The following is a 17,294-nucleotide window of genomic DNA, read 5'->3' as shown; positions in this document are numbered from 1 at the left end:
AGCGTTTTATGCTCTCCGCCGCGAAACCATTTTTTTTTAAATCAGACACAGAGTCGGACATGCAGTACTCTGTGTCCGGTTTAAAAAAAACGGAGAGCATAAAACGCTCACGGCCGGACCCGATCTGACAGCTTTCCGTCTTCTGCATACAGAAGACGGAAAACTGAGAACGGACTCCGGGCGCTAGTGTGAACCCAGCGTAAGATAGCAGTTACACCTGGAGCCACCAATTCCAGTATGAGATTGCAACTGAGTCTCTAACTGAGACACCGGCGAAAAATATAAGTGTAGCCTAATAAGTTACAGATCTACAGTAATACAACTAGCTATAAATATATAGCTTTTTATAACTAATGGACTGAATATAAGTTGTGGCGTATAACTGCATGCTTTGAGGTCCACAAAAATTTTTTTTACAAGCTTATTACTCTATGTTAGCATATGTGCTTTGTCCTTCATTTTCTCTTCTCCATTGGACACCCAGAATATGGATTCCTGGACCAGATGCTAACATAGCTTTACACTACTGACATAGCCACAAAACATTGTAGTTTTACTATACTTTAACGGCTTTGTAAGACACACACCTACAATGTGGTCTCTCCCTAAGGAGTGACAATATCCCCTTATACTTTACCTGTAGAGATAGAATGTAAGTATCTCACTTAGTTACCACTAGGTGGCAGACAATGGGAGCAATATTCTCCCCTGGAACAGTCAAGCAGTATGGTTTGTGTTTAGAAAGCAATCAGCAAATTCTATTAGGGCCCCTTCACACGGCGTAAGCGCGCCACTCATTTAGACCCATACACGCGAGCGCTTCAAAACACGTCCCATTCACTTCAATGGGAGCGTGCGTAAAGCCGCACGCTCCCATTGAAGTGAATGGGATGTGTTTTGAAGCGCTCGCGTGTACGGGTCTAAATGAGCGGCGCGCTTACACCGTGTGAAGGGGCCCTTACTTAGTTCCCCAAGTGCACATAACACATAACAGAGTTTCCTGTTTTATCAATGAACAGAACACTGACCCATACAAGTCAATAGAAGTAGGGGCTATTCACACATGACTTTTTTCAATGCATTCAGTGTCTGTTTGATGAAACTAAATACATATCATATTCTTGTCCATTTATCACTGATAAGTAGAGATGAGCAAGTACTATTCGAAACGGCTGTTTCGAATAGTATGCACCCATAGGAATGAAAGCACGCAGACTTTGCCGGCGGCCGGCCGCTTAACCCCCTGCTTGCCGGCTATGTCAATTCATTCCTATGGGTGCATGCTATTCGAAACTGAAGTTTCGAATAGTACTCACTCATCTCTACTGATGACTGATCCATTGAAATATCTTACATGTGCTTTAAAGGGATTGTCAATACCTGTCCCATATAGGGCTCTATTCCCTATTCTATATGTGTTTTGGTGTGCAGGAACTGGGCAGCCGCCGGGTGTCTACTATTTTATACAGTAGACACCCAGTGCTAATGTCCATGGTCAGTGCCTGCACCGCGGGCATTAACCCCTCTGGCGCCTCATTCAAAGCTGGCCGAGGCACCATTTCCCCGCGATCCCCAGTACCCGGAGCAAGGTCCCAGTCCGGGATCCTGTTGCCATGACAGCGGAAAGCCTTGTGAAGGCTCCGCGACCTGTCATTCAATGGATTCTATTGCATGCTACTCTATGTAGGCTGCAATAGAAGCCCCGGTACTTTGTAATGTATTGCAGTGCATTAGCAATGTAATGCATTGCATTAGTGATCAGACCCCCTGGGGTTAAAGATCCCCTAGGGTTCTAATAAATGCATAAAAAAAACATTTTTTTTAAAGTAAAAAAAATATAAACAAAATAAATTTTAAAAAAAAAATTGAAATCACCCCCTTTTCCCTAGAACACATATAAAAGTACTTAAATACTGTGAAACACATACATGTTAGGTATCCCTTTGTCCGATAATGTCTGCTCTACAAATCTATGTTTTTCCCATACTGTAAATGCTGTAGCGGGAAAAAAAGTCAAAAGTGCCAAACTGCCGTTTTTTCACTGTTTTACCTCTGATAAAAATTTTGATAAAAAGTGATCAAAGCAATAGCAATTCGCTAAAATGGTAGAACTAAAAAGTAAACCTAGCCCCGCAAAAAAAGACGCCCTATACATCCCCATACACGGACGTATAAAATAGTTACAGGAGTCAGAATATGGCAACTTTTAGAAAAAAAAAAAATTTGGACACGTGTTGCCATTCATTTTTTATTTAATGTCTGTTTTTCACTTGGGTCACTGAAGTGTATAGGATTAGTGAAAAACAGGTGAAAAATGTATGCAACATGGATGTATACAAATAGTTGTCAGTGCTCTGTGAGTCAGTGAAGAATGGAATATACCCCAAAGCTATTTGTTTTTCACTGATCCATTTTTCATGGACATAGAGACTAACCGAGTCATATGAATAGTATTTAACAATATACCGTTGAAGGAAATGATGGAAATTTTGGCTAATTTTATTTGGCTCTATTCGCTGACTCTCTCAGCTCTCAGACCGCTCCTTATTTAATGCTCCTTTCTGTGCCCTCTAGACAGCACCTATCCTCCTATCCTATCCTACTATTATGTGAAAGTTTGGATGTTTGTTACTCTTTCACGCAAAAACGGCTGAATGGATTTGGATGAAATTTGACACATAGATAGTTTGTAACCTGCATTAACACATAGGCTACTTTTTATCCTGGTAAATGACATGGCTTCACGACTGTTATGAATTTATGTTCACATACTATATTAAACTGCTCTTGGCAGAAGGCTGATAAAGCCAGGTCTGTTATCTTTCAGTGTAAACACACAGATAACACTTAGTCTATTGTGAACAAGTATTTGCATATTATCTGATCTGCTCCAGGCAGTGCAGACACACTGGATGGGAAAACCAGCTTTAATCCAAATTGGCAGTTTGCCAATTTTAAACATGCCGGGAAAACGAAAATCTAGTTTGTCACAAAATTCTAAAACCACTAGAACTATGAAGGTAGCCAGAAGTCAACAGAGATCTCCTCAAGCGGAGCTCAGGGGGATTGAGCAACTTAGGCGTCAAGCGGCTCTTAAAGCAGCTGAAATGCCGGAGCAGGCGGGTCATCAACGCCAATAACACTCATTATATGACGCCCCAGTGAGCTGCTGAGATGCTGGAACAATCACATGCACGGTGCAAGGAACAAGTTCAGCGGTAGGCCAGCTTCAGAGCTGCGGAAACACCAGAGTAGGCGGATCATCGACGCCAACAATGCCCTCATTATATAGCGTCCCAGCCAGCTGCCGTATAATTGTGGAGTAGAGGAGTTAGTGGCTGCCATACAAGTACTCATCCCCAACACCCACAAGGGTCAATTTGTTTGCCTATCAGTATATTTTTGGCATGTGGAAAAAACCAAAGTACCCGGAGGAAACCCACACAAACATGGGGAAACATACAAACTTATAGCAGATGTTGTCTTTGGTCCTAGTGAGACTAGGTATGTGCAGCCAAACCTAGTCTATTGTAAGTAGCCACCTTAAATCTAGATTCAGTACACTTATACAGACATGCATCATGTAGTATATTAATGTATGGTCTTGGACACTTACTCGTAGAGTTCTTTTGTAATAGGTTATCTTCACCCTGAATGGGCGGATTGTGTTCCTGAAATGTTGCACACAAGTGCCTAGTGCTTGATTTGAACCATCCCTAAAAAAACAAAACAAAAAAAAACAAACACAAATTCTTTGATACTTGATATAATATGATACATACAACAATTTTTTTTTTTTAAATACTGTGGTTACTAACTAACAATTGTGAAGTCTTGCTTGACTCTTGTTCAAGGGAGTCCACCATCACCAGTTTCTCCTCCAAACTACTTATATGCCATTGTAGGAGCATTTAGTGTCAAGGGGAACATACCTTTTTGCGTCAAAGTGCAATCTTGCTTTTCCGAAAACCAACTTTAATCCATGTGCAAATGAACTGTTTGTGTACCTGGGATGTTGCCATTTCTGTCAAAGCAGTAAGGGCTCGTTCATATCTGCGCCCGGTCTCCGTTCATGCAGGTTTCCGTTTCCTGTACAAAACTGAGGCAGGAGACGGAAACCTGCAGGACTCTTTCATACCCATTCATTTGAATGGGTTTGATAGATGTCCGGCCGTGAGCACCGGTGAGCGTTTTATGCTCTCTGCCGCGAAACCGTTTTTTTTTTTTTTTAAATCTGACACAGAGTCGGACATGCAGTACTCTGTATCCGATTTAAAAAAAAAAACGGTTTCGCGGCAGAGAGCATAAAACGCTCACCGGCGCTCATGGCCGGACCCGGTCTGACAGCTTTCCGTCTTCTGCATGCAGAAGACGGAAAACTGAGAACAGACTCTGGGTGCTAGTGTGAACCTAGTGTAAGCTAGTAATTTATGGAGGTTTAATATACTGTTCTGGGGAGAGATGGAGGCATATAAAAGTGTACGCATCATTATCAAAAACAAAACTGTAGATGTATATTAGATGCAATACAGGCATAAATGATGTTGATAACTTGTGTGTTTATATTTTCTACAGGTTGGTTAACCAGGTTATTCCTATGTGATGGTAGTGCTCTGTTATACATAGTGTGATGGTAGCTCTCTGTTATTCCCAGGTTATTCCTATGTGATGGTAGTGCTCTGTTATTCCTAGTATGAAGGAATTGGTCTGTTATTCCCAGGTTATTCCTAGGGTGGTGATAGTGATATTTTATGAGCCAGTCAGATATCCTCTTACCTGCACTAACTTCCCTTTCACAGCATGCAGTCTCACTAGCAAGAAAAAGAAACTCTGGCTACATGCCATCTTTCTTTTCATTTAGTTACAGTATTCCTTAAAGAAGACCTTTCATGTCCTATAACACCACCAGTGTTATATACTGCTGGAAAGCTGATTTCAGTCAGTTTTGCCAGTATTCACCCTGGTTGCAGATCTATTGTGCCATTAGTTTTGATTCTAATATCCCTGCACTGTCCAAGGAGCCGGTCTCACAGCTCAGGTAATAGTTGGGCAGAGATAGATGCCTTCCTCATTGTTTACTTGTATGGTCTTGTACTGTCAAGAGGGTGAATTCCTATAATGCTGAGCTGTGAGGCTGGTCCCTCTAACAATGCAGGGATATTGGTATCGAAACTAACGGCATCAATATCTCTGATGCCCCGAAACCTCAGAAGTATAAGAATATGATGCTGGTTTACAGGCTTCAAACCAGGTAACAGGTTCTGTTTAGGACATATTTTTTGTTGCATCAAGGCAGGAACATGGGACCTACAGGCTGCTGGAAGATCAGTTACAAAGTTTCATATCTGATCATCAAATCGTTCCCCAGAGCCACATATACGAGGAGGGGAAAATAATAAACACCCAGGGTTTCTTCAATTTATTGATTGAATCTCTAGTAATGTGGCTTTCTACCAAGCAAATGTATGCTGGGTTATAATTTGATATGAGATTAAAGATGGCTAACTTTTCAGTTTATCTTTAATATCGCAAATATTCCAAAACAATATCTGCATTTAGAAAAGTCAAAGAAAATAAAAATATATAAAACAAAATTATATGTATTTACACATACTATTCATGCATGATAAAACTAAATTATTATATAAAAAAAGGAAGGCAACAGCAACACAACAAGCAAGGTATATCTATACCAACAAAATGCAAGGCAAAAAAAGTAAGAAAAAAAAGAAGAAAAGAAGAGGAATCTGCCAACATTATGCAAAACATGGAAATTTGTTTAAGGAGATTGCAGATACCATGGACCTACTTTCACACCTAATAAAGATCCTGGTGTGTGCAATCTCCATTAAATGATTTGCATATTTTGCATAATGATGGCAGATTCCTCTTTTTACTTTTTTATTAGTATATAGTTACAACGGGAGAGAAGCTATAAAGAATACTGCTCCTGAATGTCATTGTGCGTGTGATGTGAACTACAAGCCGGCTAGGTCTTTGGCCAGGTATCAGGAAGGGGTATGACGCAGTTGAAGTCTATCTGCACAGCAGATCTTAGTTCTTGACACCACTAATTCTTTTCAGATGCTGGCAAATGAGTTTGTTACAGACCACAAACACAATATGTAATCTGTATACAGCGAACTAGAAGGTCAGCGATATATCACGTAAGAATATAAAAATCCTACAGGAGTACAGTAGAAAAGAAAAAAAAAAACCACATGGGTAATATCTGCACCCCCTCATCTCTTTTTTTCATGAGTACAGTGATGCTTTATACCAAGGGTTAACAGATGTTCTTAATTTCAGGCAAGGAAGACACTGCACCGAGTTCTGCACATATGTGCGTGGGGACATTATAACTTGGAGGGAATAGAGGGAACAGCCATATGGCGTGTGTTTCTCTCTGTAAGGAGGGGGCTTGAAGCTGAACCTACCAAATATGTACAAATAAACAGCAACAAAAAGCAAGAAATATTGCTGAAATGTGAAACGTCTGTTCTCACCCTCTGCTGTTATTTTTAAACAATACGTGACATTGCAGTGTGTCCTATTTTCATCTTATTTGTGACTAATAAATGCTTGCACAACCTATGGCGTTCACAATGCTGCTGAGATCATTCGTAGCAAACGGAGGGAGTTACCATTCTGAAAGCCTTCCAATCTTGTTTTGGAAATGAAAAAAAGAGAAACGGAAATACAGGCCACAAATGCAGCAATGTAACAGTCCTATGAAACCACACTGTAATGCAGAAGAGGTCATATAGGGAAAGTACAAGACAATGTCACTCCTTATCTGAAATGATGTGTCTGTAAAGTCTAGTCTTCTGCATAATAAAATGTCCAGAATATGTATGTATAGAATAAGTCTATTCATGCATCAGATGGTAACAGCAGAACTCTATCTTCTGTCCCTTTAGGGTGTATTCACACTACTGTTGGATGCCCATTTAAAGAAAATGGGACTTTTTGTATTTACTCAGGTTTTCTTTTTCTGATATTCTGTGTTTGATAATCTGAGACATTTAAGTGTGACAAATGTGTAAAAAGAAAAGAAATCTGTAAGAAGGTAAATACATACTGTAGTGTATACGGTTCTGTACAGTATACAGTTATGTATCCTCTATCTTACAAAGGAGCTGCCCACCTTGAATACGGTGATTAGGCACCAAGTGACAATGCTGCTGCTTTGTGCAGTGTGATATCTGTAAGTAATGTGGTTCCCATCTTCAGGTTACAGTATTTCAGTTCAATAATATTCAGTGGTGAAGATAAACATCCAACTTGTTACTTTCAGTTACAAAAATCAGAAAATACATTTGTGTATCACACCGGCACTTACCGCAGGTGGTCATACTGAAGCTTGCCATTATTGCCCACAATCACTATAGCTGGATTATTTCCCTAGCACAAAAAAAGATAATATTAAATACTTGTTCAGACAAAAGGCCTATATACAGTAGATACCCCTATATAGATATACCTGACTGTAGTAGAAAGCCATAGGATGGAACTACAATTCTAATATACAAAAGCAGATATTAGTATTAAGCAGGGTGGAGCCGGGGCTCAGTAGTAGCAACCAATGACCTTCTTCCTAAGCTTGACTATGAGTAGCAGTGGTTGCTAAATGTAGTTATAGACTGTGGTGTAAATATGGAGGTAGGAGCGGTAGCGGCTGCCACAGGGCCCGGGACATTAGGGGGCTCGGCGGGCCCCTGATGCGTTTTTTTTTTTTTTTTTTTTAATAGGTAGCTACTCCAGCAGGTAACAGGCCCTATATACTTATCGATCCTCGCTCCGACTCACAGTCGCTGGCTCTTCCCCTTCTGCAGAGATGGCTTTGATCAGGAGCAGGGATCGATAAGTAAGGCTGCGTCCCCCGGTGAACCCCACAAACACTGCTACATACTTTGGGGTCTTTTCAGACCCCTGAGTATAATGATTGGAGGGCCAAGGGAGGTGAGGGAACTTACAAAATAGTGTTACTTACCTCTCCTGCGCTCGGGCAGGCTTTGGGCCTTTTTGGTGATGTCACGCAGGCTACGCCAGTGTCCTTATGCTCACATGACGTCTAGTCCAACATTGAAGATGGTCGAAAGTATATGAGTGCACACCGGAGCCAAGGGGAGGTAAGTAACAGTGTTTTTTTATGTTTGAATCCTCCCCTAGGTCTCCGATCATTATACTCTGTGGTCTGAAAAGACCCCAGAGTATAATAATTGTTCATGGGTGTCCACAATGGGGCATAATAGTATGTGAAGGGGCCACTATGAGGCATAATAGTGTGTGCAGGGGCCACTGTGGGGAATAATACTGTGTACATGAGCCATTATGGGGCATCATACTGTATGAAGGGTCCACTATGGGGGAGCTCAATGTCAAATGTTTGCCGTGGGGCCCAGCCATTCCTAGTTATGCCACTGGTTATAGAGGTACTGATGGGCCAGAGGGGCTGCCTAGTCAGTTATATTTCAGGTTTAAACACAGATATTAGCAGACAAGGCAAGGTAAAAAGCTAGATACCATGTATATATATCTCCCTATCTTATAAAAATGAATTCTTGTCTGTCTGTCTGTCTGTCCGTCTGTCTGTCTGTCTGTACTCTAATGCGAACCAAACGACTGGACCGATCTTCACCAAATTTGGTACAGAGATACTTCAGGTATCCGAGAAAGTTTAAGACGAGACTCCAACTCGCTCGGACGTACCGTTGCTGAGATACAGCATTCCAAATACAGTGCCCCCCCCCCTTAGCCAATACAAACCTGCAAGTCTTTCACTCATATTCCAACTGCAATACACACGGTCACTCTACATGCACAACCCAACACTGATATCCAAACTGAGATACACGCATCAGAGGATTAGATACACAGATCAGCACACAGTATCACATGCCAGAGGATTAGATACACGGGTCTGCACACAGTCCCACACACCAGAGGATTAAATACGCATTTCTGCACACAGTTCCACACACTGAAGGATTTGATACGTGCATTTGCACACGTTTTCACATGCCAAAGGATTAGATACAGGCGTCTACACACAGTTCCACACTCCAGAGGATTAGATACGTGCGTCTGCACACATTTGTACACGCCATAGGATTAGATACACGCGTCTGCACACAGTTCCACATTCCAGAGGATTAGATATGCGCGTCTGCACACAGTTCCACATTCCAGAGGATTAGATACGCGCATCTGCACACAGTTGTACATGCCATAGGATTAGATACACGCGTCTGCACACAGTACCACATGCAGTAGGATTAGATACGCGCGTCTACACATAGCTCCACACGCCAAAGGATTAGATATGCACGTCTGCACACAGTACCACACGGGGGAGGATTAGATACGCGCGTCTACACACAGTACCACATGCCATAGGATTAGATATGCGCATCTGCACACAGTACCACATGCCGGGGGATTGGATACGCGCGTCTACACACAGTTCCACATGCCGTAGGATTAGATACGCGCCTCTTCACACAATACCATACAGGGGAGGATTAGATACACGTGTCTTCACATAGTTGTACACGCCATAGGATTAGATACACGGGTCTGCACACAGTCCCACACACCAGAGGATTAAATACGCACTTCTGCACACAGTACCACATGCCATAGGATTAGATACGTGCGCCTGCACACGGTTCCACATGCCGAAGCATTAGATACAGGCGTCTACACACAGTTCCACACTCCAGAGGATTAGATACACAGATCAGCACACAGTATCACACGCCAGAGGATTAGATACACGGGTCTCCACACAGTCCCACACACCAGAGGATTAAATACGCATTTCTGCACACAGTTCCACACACTGAAGGATTTGATACACGCGTCTGCACACGGTTCCACATGCCGAAGGATTAGATACAGTTCCACACAGTTCCACACTCCAGAGCATTAGATACGTGCATCTGCACACATTTGTACATGCCATAGGATTAGATACACGCGTCTGCAAAGAGTACCACATGCCGTAGGATTAGATACACGCGTCTACACACAGTTCCACATTCCAGAGGATTAGATACGCGCGTCTGCACACAGTTGTACACGCCATAGGATTAGATACACGCGTCTGCAGACAGTACCATATGCAGTAGGATTAGATACGCGCGTCTACACATAGTTCCACACGCCAAAGGATTAGATACACGCCTCTTCACACAATACCACACTTTGGAGGATTAGATACGTGTCCCTGCACACAGTACCACAAGCCAGAGAATTAGATACGCGTCTCAGCACACAGTATCACACGGGAGGATTAGATACGCGTGTTTACACACAGTACCACACGGGGGAGGATTAGATACGCACGTCTACACACAGTTCACATGCCATAGGATTAGATATGCGCATCTGCACACAATACCACACAGGGGAGGATTAGATACACATGTCTTCACACAGTTGTACATGCCATAGGATTAGATACACGCATCTGCACACAGTACCACATGCCGTAGGATTAGATACGTGCGTCTACACACAGTACCACATGCCTTAGGATTAGATACACGCGTCTGCACACAGTACCACATGCCGTAGGATTAGATACGCGCGTCTACACACAGTACCACATGCCGTAGGATTAGATACACGTGTCTACACACAGTTCCACACGCCGTAGGATTAGATACACGCCTCTTCACACAATTCCACACGCCGTAGGATTAGATACGCGCCTCTTCACACAGTACCACACGGGGGAGGATTAAATACGTGCGTCTGCACACAGTACCACACACCAGAGGATAAGATAAGCGCGTCTGCACACAGTACCAAATTCCGTAGGATTAGATACGCACGTCTGCACACAGTACCACATGCCGTAGGATTAGATACCCACGTCTACACACAGTTCCACATGCCGTAGGATTAGATACGCGCCTTTTCACACAATACCACACAGGGGAGGATTAGATACGTGCATCTGCACACAGTACCACATGCCAGAGTATTAGATACGCGCATCTGCACACGGTACCGCACGCCAGAGTCATTAGATATGCGCGTCTGCACACAGTTTCACTTACTGGAGGATTAGATACGCGCCTCTTCACACAATACCACACGGGGAGGATTAGATATGTGCATCTGCACACAGTACCACACCAACAAGGATTGGATACTTGCATCCAAACACAGTACTACACGGGGAAGGATTAGATACAGCTTTACTCCAGGTATCCATAACAACTGATCACAGGTTTTTCACTGACATCCAAAATGAGATACACATAATCACATGACGCTTATGGACATACACACAAACAACATACAAAATACACCAGTGCAAAATTGGACAATTCTTATGGGGCCACTACACAAACATAAAATGTAATATACCCGTGCGAAGCCGGGTCCTCCCTCTAGTACTATATAACTAGCAGCTAATAAGGTACACTAACTAAATAGATTTCAACAGTGCGTGGACTACTCACTATCCAGCTGCCAAAAGCCAGAAAGGCTGCACGGATAGCAAGACAATGTTGAAGTAAGACTGGTTAAGAATATGGAAAGAGAAAATACAAGGAGTAGCACAAATAATTGCAGCATTATCTTAACTTTTAGATGTTCTTTATAATGGAGTGCGCTGAATACAGAATTAAGATGCATTGAATATAGGGGATATGTGTGTTTGTACCTAGAAAACTTGGACTTACCATAGAATCATGATCAAATGTGTCAAAAATGATTGCTACTCCATCCCAAAGATCCGCAGAGCCGTACACGGTACCCAGTCCTCCCTTTTCCCTGGTATACCAAAAGGCCTAAAAGAAATATTGCATCAGTATATTGCAAATGATTCCAAAATGGGAGTTCTCCAACCTAACATGTCGGGTTTTGCTGTCCGCTTGAAAAATCGGACATCTTTGTGAACGGACAGTTAAGGACAGACACGGACTGTAAAAGAACGCACGCGATGTCCATTTAAATCAATGCAAAATGTCGCTGCTAATGTCCGCACAAGATTTTGCACGAACATTAGCTGTCGGACACAGATTGTAGTGTGAACTCTCCCTTATATTGCTAATATGGAAATTAGCAATAAGGATGTTGCAGTTTCTCCAATAAAAGTAAAACCGCAGTTCCCTTATTGTTCATTTACATATTTAAAAAAAAACCAGAAACATCTCGGCAATAGAAACTCTGATTCACAAAGGGGAAACACAATTTGATTGTTTGATTCAGATGACCATAACCTATCTATCTGCGGATCTGAGTTGATATGATGGATTCTGCTGACAGACCCCCTTTTAAGATTGGTTGGTGTGTCAACACAAGCCTATCACAAGTTCAGCAGAGAGTCTGGGCATGAAGAGCTGGTGTCAGTTATGGAAGAGACAGAAAGATTAATAATTATTAAACCACCAGGAAGAAAAGTTATTCATCAGGTATCTGCCATGTACTGTATATATACTGAGGGCAATACGCCTTATTAAGGAGGAATCTGCAGCATCATTCTAAACCTCCATTCACAGACACTTATCCTTTATAAAGTGTTCAAATTTGGTTTTATTACCAGTCCTTCAGCCCCTTCTCGACCATGGCCTGAGATCCTTATAGACATCTCCACTTCCCAGTGTGGAAAAGAAGAAGAATTATTTGTCCACATTGAGCCTTTGTGATTTTTCAGAGATGAAACAAGACGAACTTCATCAGGACCAGAAATGGCATCTACAACAACATAGGATATACTTATTCAAGCACCTGCAAGAAACAGCAGCTGAAGTCTACGTTCTAGGATGCTCAAAATGACTATATTACCTTATAATACATCATGTTATTAACACATTCATTCACCGAAAAAGTTTCAGTGATTGTTTTGTCGGAAGGAGTCTTTGCAGACCACCACACTCATACAATATACACATTGGCCCACAAGGCCTCATTTTACGTTACAGAAAGTGCAATGTCGTACAGTGATTCTTTGTAACACAAATAAAGGAGATTCATATAGAATTTACTAGGACTTTACTAAAATAATGACATATGGGAGGTTCATACATGAGACAGAGGAACAAAGCGGAGGCAAATCACTAGCAGCCGCTTCACACAGGTAGATTTCACCTTCATTTGCAGCCTTTAAAATATTTATTACAGCAAAATTATTACTACTACCCTGTATACAGAGATTGCCCTAGAGGAGCTAGTCTTTATAAATAACGGTATACATAGTGTTATATTGCAGTACAATGTAAAATGAGATTACCTCCATATGTCTCCCAGAAGGGTATAGTGCCATCAGGAAGGGTGATGTGAGGTCCTTTGAAACTGTACTTGTACTCAAACCTGCGGTGAGCCGGGACATCCTGGGCTACGATAGAAGGTACAAGAAGGGAGGGAAGCAATAGCCAGCCAAGGAAAAACATCTGTAGGTCAAGTGTGACTACTGGTGGACAATGACCCAAGGAGAACCACACTAGGCAGAAAGGACAAGGAGGAGGGCCAGAACTAAAGCAAACCCGGCATTTGCTGATTGGGTAAAGGACAGACAGATCACTTAGCAGAAATGGAGCAGCTGGATATTCCCACACTAGTAAACTATACCGTAACCGTCACTGATATAGTAAATACCTCTCCATACAAACAGCAGACTAGGCAAATACGTAGACTCAAATGAATCCCATTTTTACTGAAATTAAGATTGGGTTTAGTTTACACTATCATTACTGAACGATATACTCTGAACCTGCACTACATGAGTCTTACTGCATTTTGGTTTAGCTGTACAGTGGACTAACAGAGGTCAATGATAAATCCGTTGGTGTAAAGTTGTAATTTTAAGTCCATTTTGGAGAATGGCAGCCAAAACAATTCTGTAAGATATTAGAATCCGAACTGCTTTTAGACGATAGTAGCCCTGCAAAGTCAAATTCTAGACTGTTGTCCTGCAGGGGAAAACGTGGCCATTTGAAGATGTGACCCCAATCAACCTTTAAAAAAAAAAAATTCAATTAAAAAAAAGAAAAAAGAAAAGGATTGTTCCTTAAAATTATCATTCAGAATAGCATTAAAAAATAGTTTCATTTCTTCAATTCCAGTGACAGTCCAATTCCAGCACTGGCCAAGTCCCTGCTGGTCTCTACTTTCTGATATCTTTTGAAACACAGGTATTTCTTGTATATCAGGATGTAAGTAGAAACCAGGAACCTGATATGCATTGGAACAGGACTAGTGTAGGGAGGGCACCAGCTTTTATAATATTAGGTCCCCCATTCTGAACATCTTTAAATAGATTTTTCATTTTCTGGATACTCTCTACTAAAAGGATCATAGATAAGGGACACTCTCAACATCCCAGTTTTCCACCTGATTCTGAACGTAAAACACGTTCAGAATGAGTGCGTACAAAGCAAATCCCATTCATTTCTATGGGAGCCTGCATACGTGCGCTCCCATTGAAATGAATGGGCTGCTTTTTTCCCTATTGCTTTCAATGTGATATGTGTGTGTGTGGGGGGGGGGGGGGGAGGTGGGGGTGGAGCAGCCCATTCATTTCAATGGGGAGCACACGTATGCCGGCTCCCATAGAAATGAATGGGATTTGCTTTGTACGTGCTCATTCTGAACGTGTTTTACGTTCAGAATCAGCTGAGCGTAGATTCAGTGTGAATGCACCCTAAAGACTCTGGTTTGCACAGAGAGTATAAAATATCTAAAGGATTGGACTTTGATACTAGATCCTAAATATCTCCTTGATTTCTGTGTCTTTTGTACCCAGTTTTTCAAGCTGCCCATGTTGAAATGTAAGAGAGGAAAATGAACTCTATATAAAAGATCATCAGTATTGGAGTCAATTCATACTTTGCAAAAAGAAAGAAAAAAAATAAAACTCATTGGGGGTTGATTTTACTTTCCCTAAGTTTTTGGAGCTATCCATAAGGCTCAATGTGTAAAAGGTGCCATGCACTTCAGTTCACCAGGAAAATGGTAAAAACTGAATGAAAATACCAAGACACACGTCACTGGCAATAATCACATAGGATTGTTTCAATAAGCTCATGTATTTTACTGCATTATGTCGGCATTAGTATAGTAACAATTCAGCTCACATTACAGTCATGTAAAAATACTTCAAATAGTTCCCTCTGGAGATCCAAGTCTTAACTTGCTGAGAAAACTGATCTGAAGCTCTGAAATATGCACGACTGCAAAGAAATCTTTAAACTAAAGCCTACCTACCATGGAATTGTACAGAAGCCATCTATTTAACTCCCTTAAATGTGATCTGACCTCAAATAGGTTATACCATAATTAAACATTGTATTACATGGAAAATATGACAACTTTTCAGCTGGATCCATTCCTAATAAATGCTCCGGTGTTCTCCTGAGGCTGCCAAGAATCTTCTTCTAGTGCACTTGGGCTGCCCTGCACAATAGCAGGAATCCCATAACATGATGGGCTATAGAGGTGTCCTGTACATTCATTACCATCCAGTAGTCACCTTTACATCCCAGATCTCTAAAGGTTTTGGGCAGGTTATGTTATGTTCACACAAATTTACTTCTGTGGTTACGACTAGACACTGGTGTAAATGTGGCACATCATGGACCATCTAGTTTGGACTAAAATTTTCAACATGTTAGATAAGGGAGCATGGATGCAAGCAGCACTTTTCTCAGCATGATTCGTGTGGACACCATGTGGAAAACACACAGACCCCATTATACCCTTTGGGGTCAGTGTGGTTTCTTAGCTAACTGCTTTTTAATGCATATAAGTTTCCGTTCGGGGGTTCCCCAAGCAGACTCCCCGGGGGGAAACCCGAACGCAGATGTGAAGTAGGCCTAACGCATTAGTGCTTGCTGTGCCTAGTAGTTCTTCCACATTGTGACTGTGTTGTGACCCAGACCAAAAAAATAATATGAATTATGTACAATTGCAGTTTTGAGAGTATTCCTAGAAAGGGCAAGGCTTACAAAATATTTGCGATTTAGGGTTCAAATAGGTTCAGTGCTCTAAAAAAAGTATTTGCCTTCTTACAGATATATATATTTTTTTTTTATACATTTGTCACACTGAAATATTTCAGATTGTCAAACACCAGACAAAGATAACCTGAGTATACATAGAGAACAGGTTTTACATGATTTCATTTATGGGGAAATGGATATCCCAAATAGTATAACCCTATGAAAAAAAAAAAAAAAAAATCCCCCTGCCCTGCCCATGATTTAACAGCGAGTAACCACATTTTTTTTTGGAAAGCAGAGTTCAATTTCACTAGCCACATCCAGGCCTGATGACTGCCAGATCTGCCGAATGTGTCTGGCAATATCAAGTAGAACATCATAGATCTCAAAAGCAACTGATTATGTGCCGATCTGAAGAAATTCAAGAACAGATGAGAAAAAGTCAGTGACATGGAAAAGGTTACAAAGCCATTTCTAAGGCTTTGGGACTCCAGTGAACCAGAGTGAGAGCCATTATCCACAAATGGAGAAAACATAGAAGAGAAGTGAACCCTCCCAAGAGTGGGCGGCCTACTAAAATTACTCCAAAAGGGCATAGACCAGTGATGGCGAACCTATGGCACGCGTGCCAGAGAGGGCACGCAGAGCCCCCTCTGCTGGCAAGCGTGCTGTCGCCCTGATCGCTCACTAACGGCGAATCCGATGCAGGATTCCCCGTTAGTGAGCGATCGCTGCCTTCAGCTGGTTGTGCAAATGCGCATCTAGCTGAAAGCTGTCAGTGTAGCTCAGTGTAGGCCACGCGTACTACGCGGCCTACACTGACTACAGAGTGTGACGCCTGAACAAGCGCGGGCGTGATGACGTAAGTCATCAGCGCGCGCAGTGAACAGAAGAGAGAACACCCGGCAGCTCTTCAGGTAACTATATTGTGTTTGTTTGCACTGTCAGGGGAGGGGGCAACGGTGGACATTTCGTGTTGTGTAGGAGGGGGCTACTGTAGACTTTCATGCTGTGTGGGTAGGGGGCTACTGTGGACCATTTTATGCTGTATGGGAGGGGGCTACTGTGGACCTTTCATGCTGTGCGGGTAGGGGGCTACTGTGGACCATTTTATGCTGCTACTGTGGATCTTTCATGCTCTGTGGGAGGGGGCTACTGTGGACCAGTTCATGTTGTGTGGGAGGGGGCTACTCTGGACCATTTCATGCTGTGTGGGAGGGGGCTACTGTGGATCATTTCATGTTGTGTGGGAGGGGGCTACTGTGGACCATTTCATGTTGTGTAGGAGGGGGCTACTGTGGATCTTTCATGCTCTGTGGGAGGGGGCTACTGTGGACC

The 17,294-nt window shown here is 42.2% G+C and overlaps 1 protein-coding gene across 1 annotated transcript in view; it reads right to left on the bottom strand.

Moving 5' to 3' along the window:
* Positions 1 to 13,830, bottom strand: part of LMAN1L (lectin, mannose binding 1 like) — a 31,661-nt gene extending 17,831 nt beyond the window's left edge. The window contains exons 1-6 of the mRNA XM_075275847.1: positions 13,782 to 13,830; positions 13,250 to 13,459; positions 12,560 to 12,714; positions 11,700 to 11,807; positions 7,343 to 7,404; positions 3,617 to 3,716 (exon numbers count right to left, since the gene is read on the bottom strand). Coding sequence (XP_075131948.1) covers positions 3,617 to 3,716; positions 7,343 to 7,404; positions 11,700 to 11,807; positions 12,560 to 12,714; positions 13,250 to 13,459; positions 13,782 to 13,830 — 684 coding nt within the window. The remainder of the gene's footprint in view (positions 1 to 3,616; positions 3,717 to 7,342; positions 7,405 to 11,699; positions 11,808 to 12,559; positions 12,715 to 13,249; positions 13,460 to 13,781) is intronic.
* Between the last annotated feature and the right edge of the window lie 3,464 nt (positions 13,831 to 17,294).

Source organism: Leptodactylus fuscus, chromosome 5 (assembly GCF_031893055.1).
Source record: "Leptodactylus fuscus isolate aLepFus1 chromosome 5, aLepFus1.hap2, whole genome shotgun sequence".
NCBI lineage: Eukaryota > Metazoa > Chordata > Amphibia > Anura > Leptodactylidae > Leptodactylus > Leptodactylus fuscus.
The sequence above is the reverse complement of the archived record's forward strand: the minus strand, read 5'-3'. Positions and strand labels throughout refer to the sequence as shown.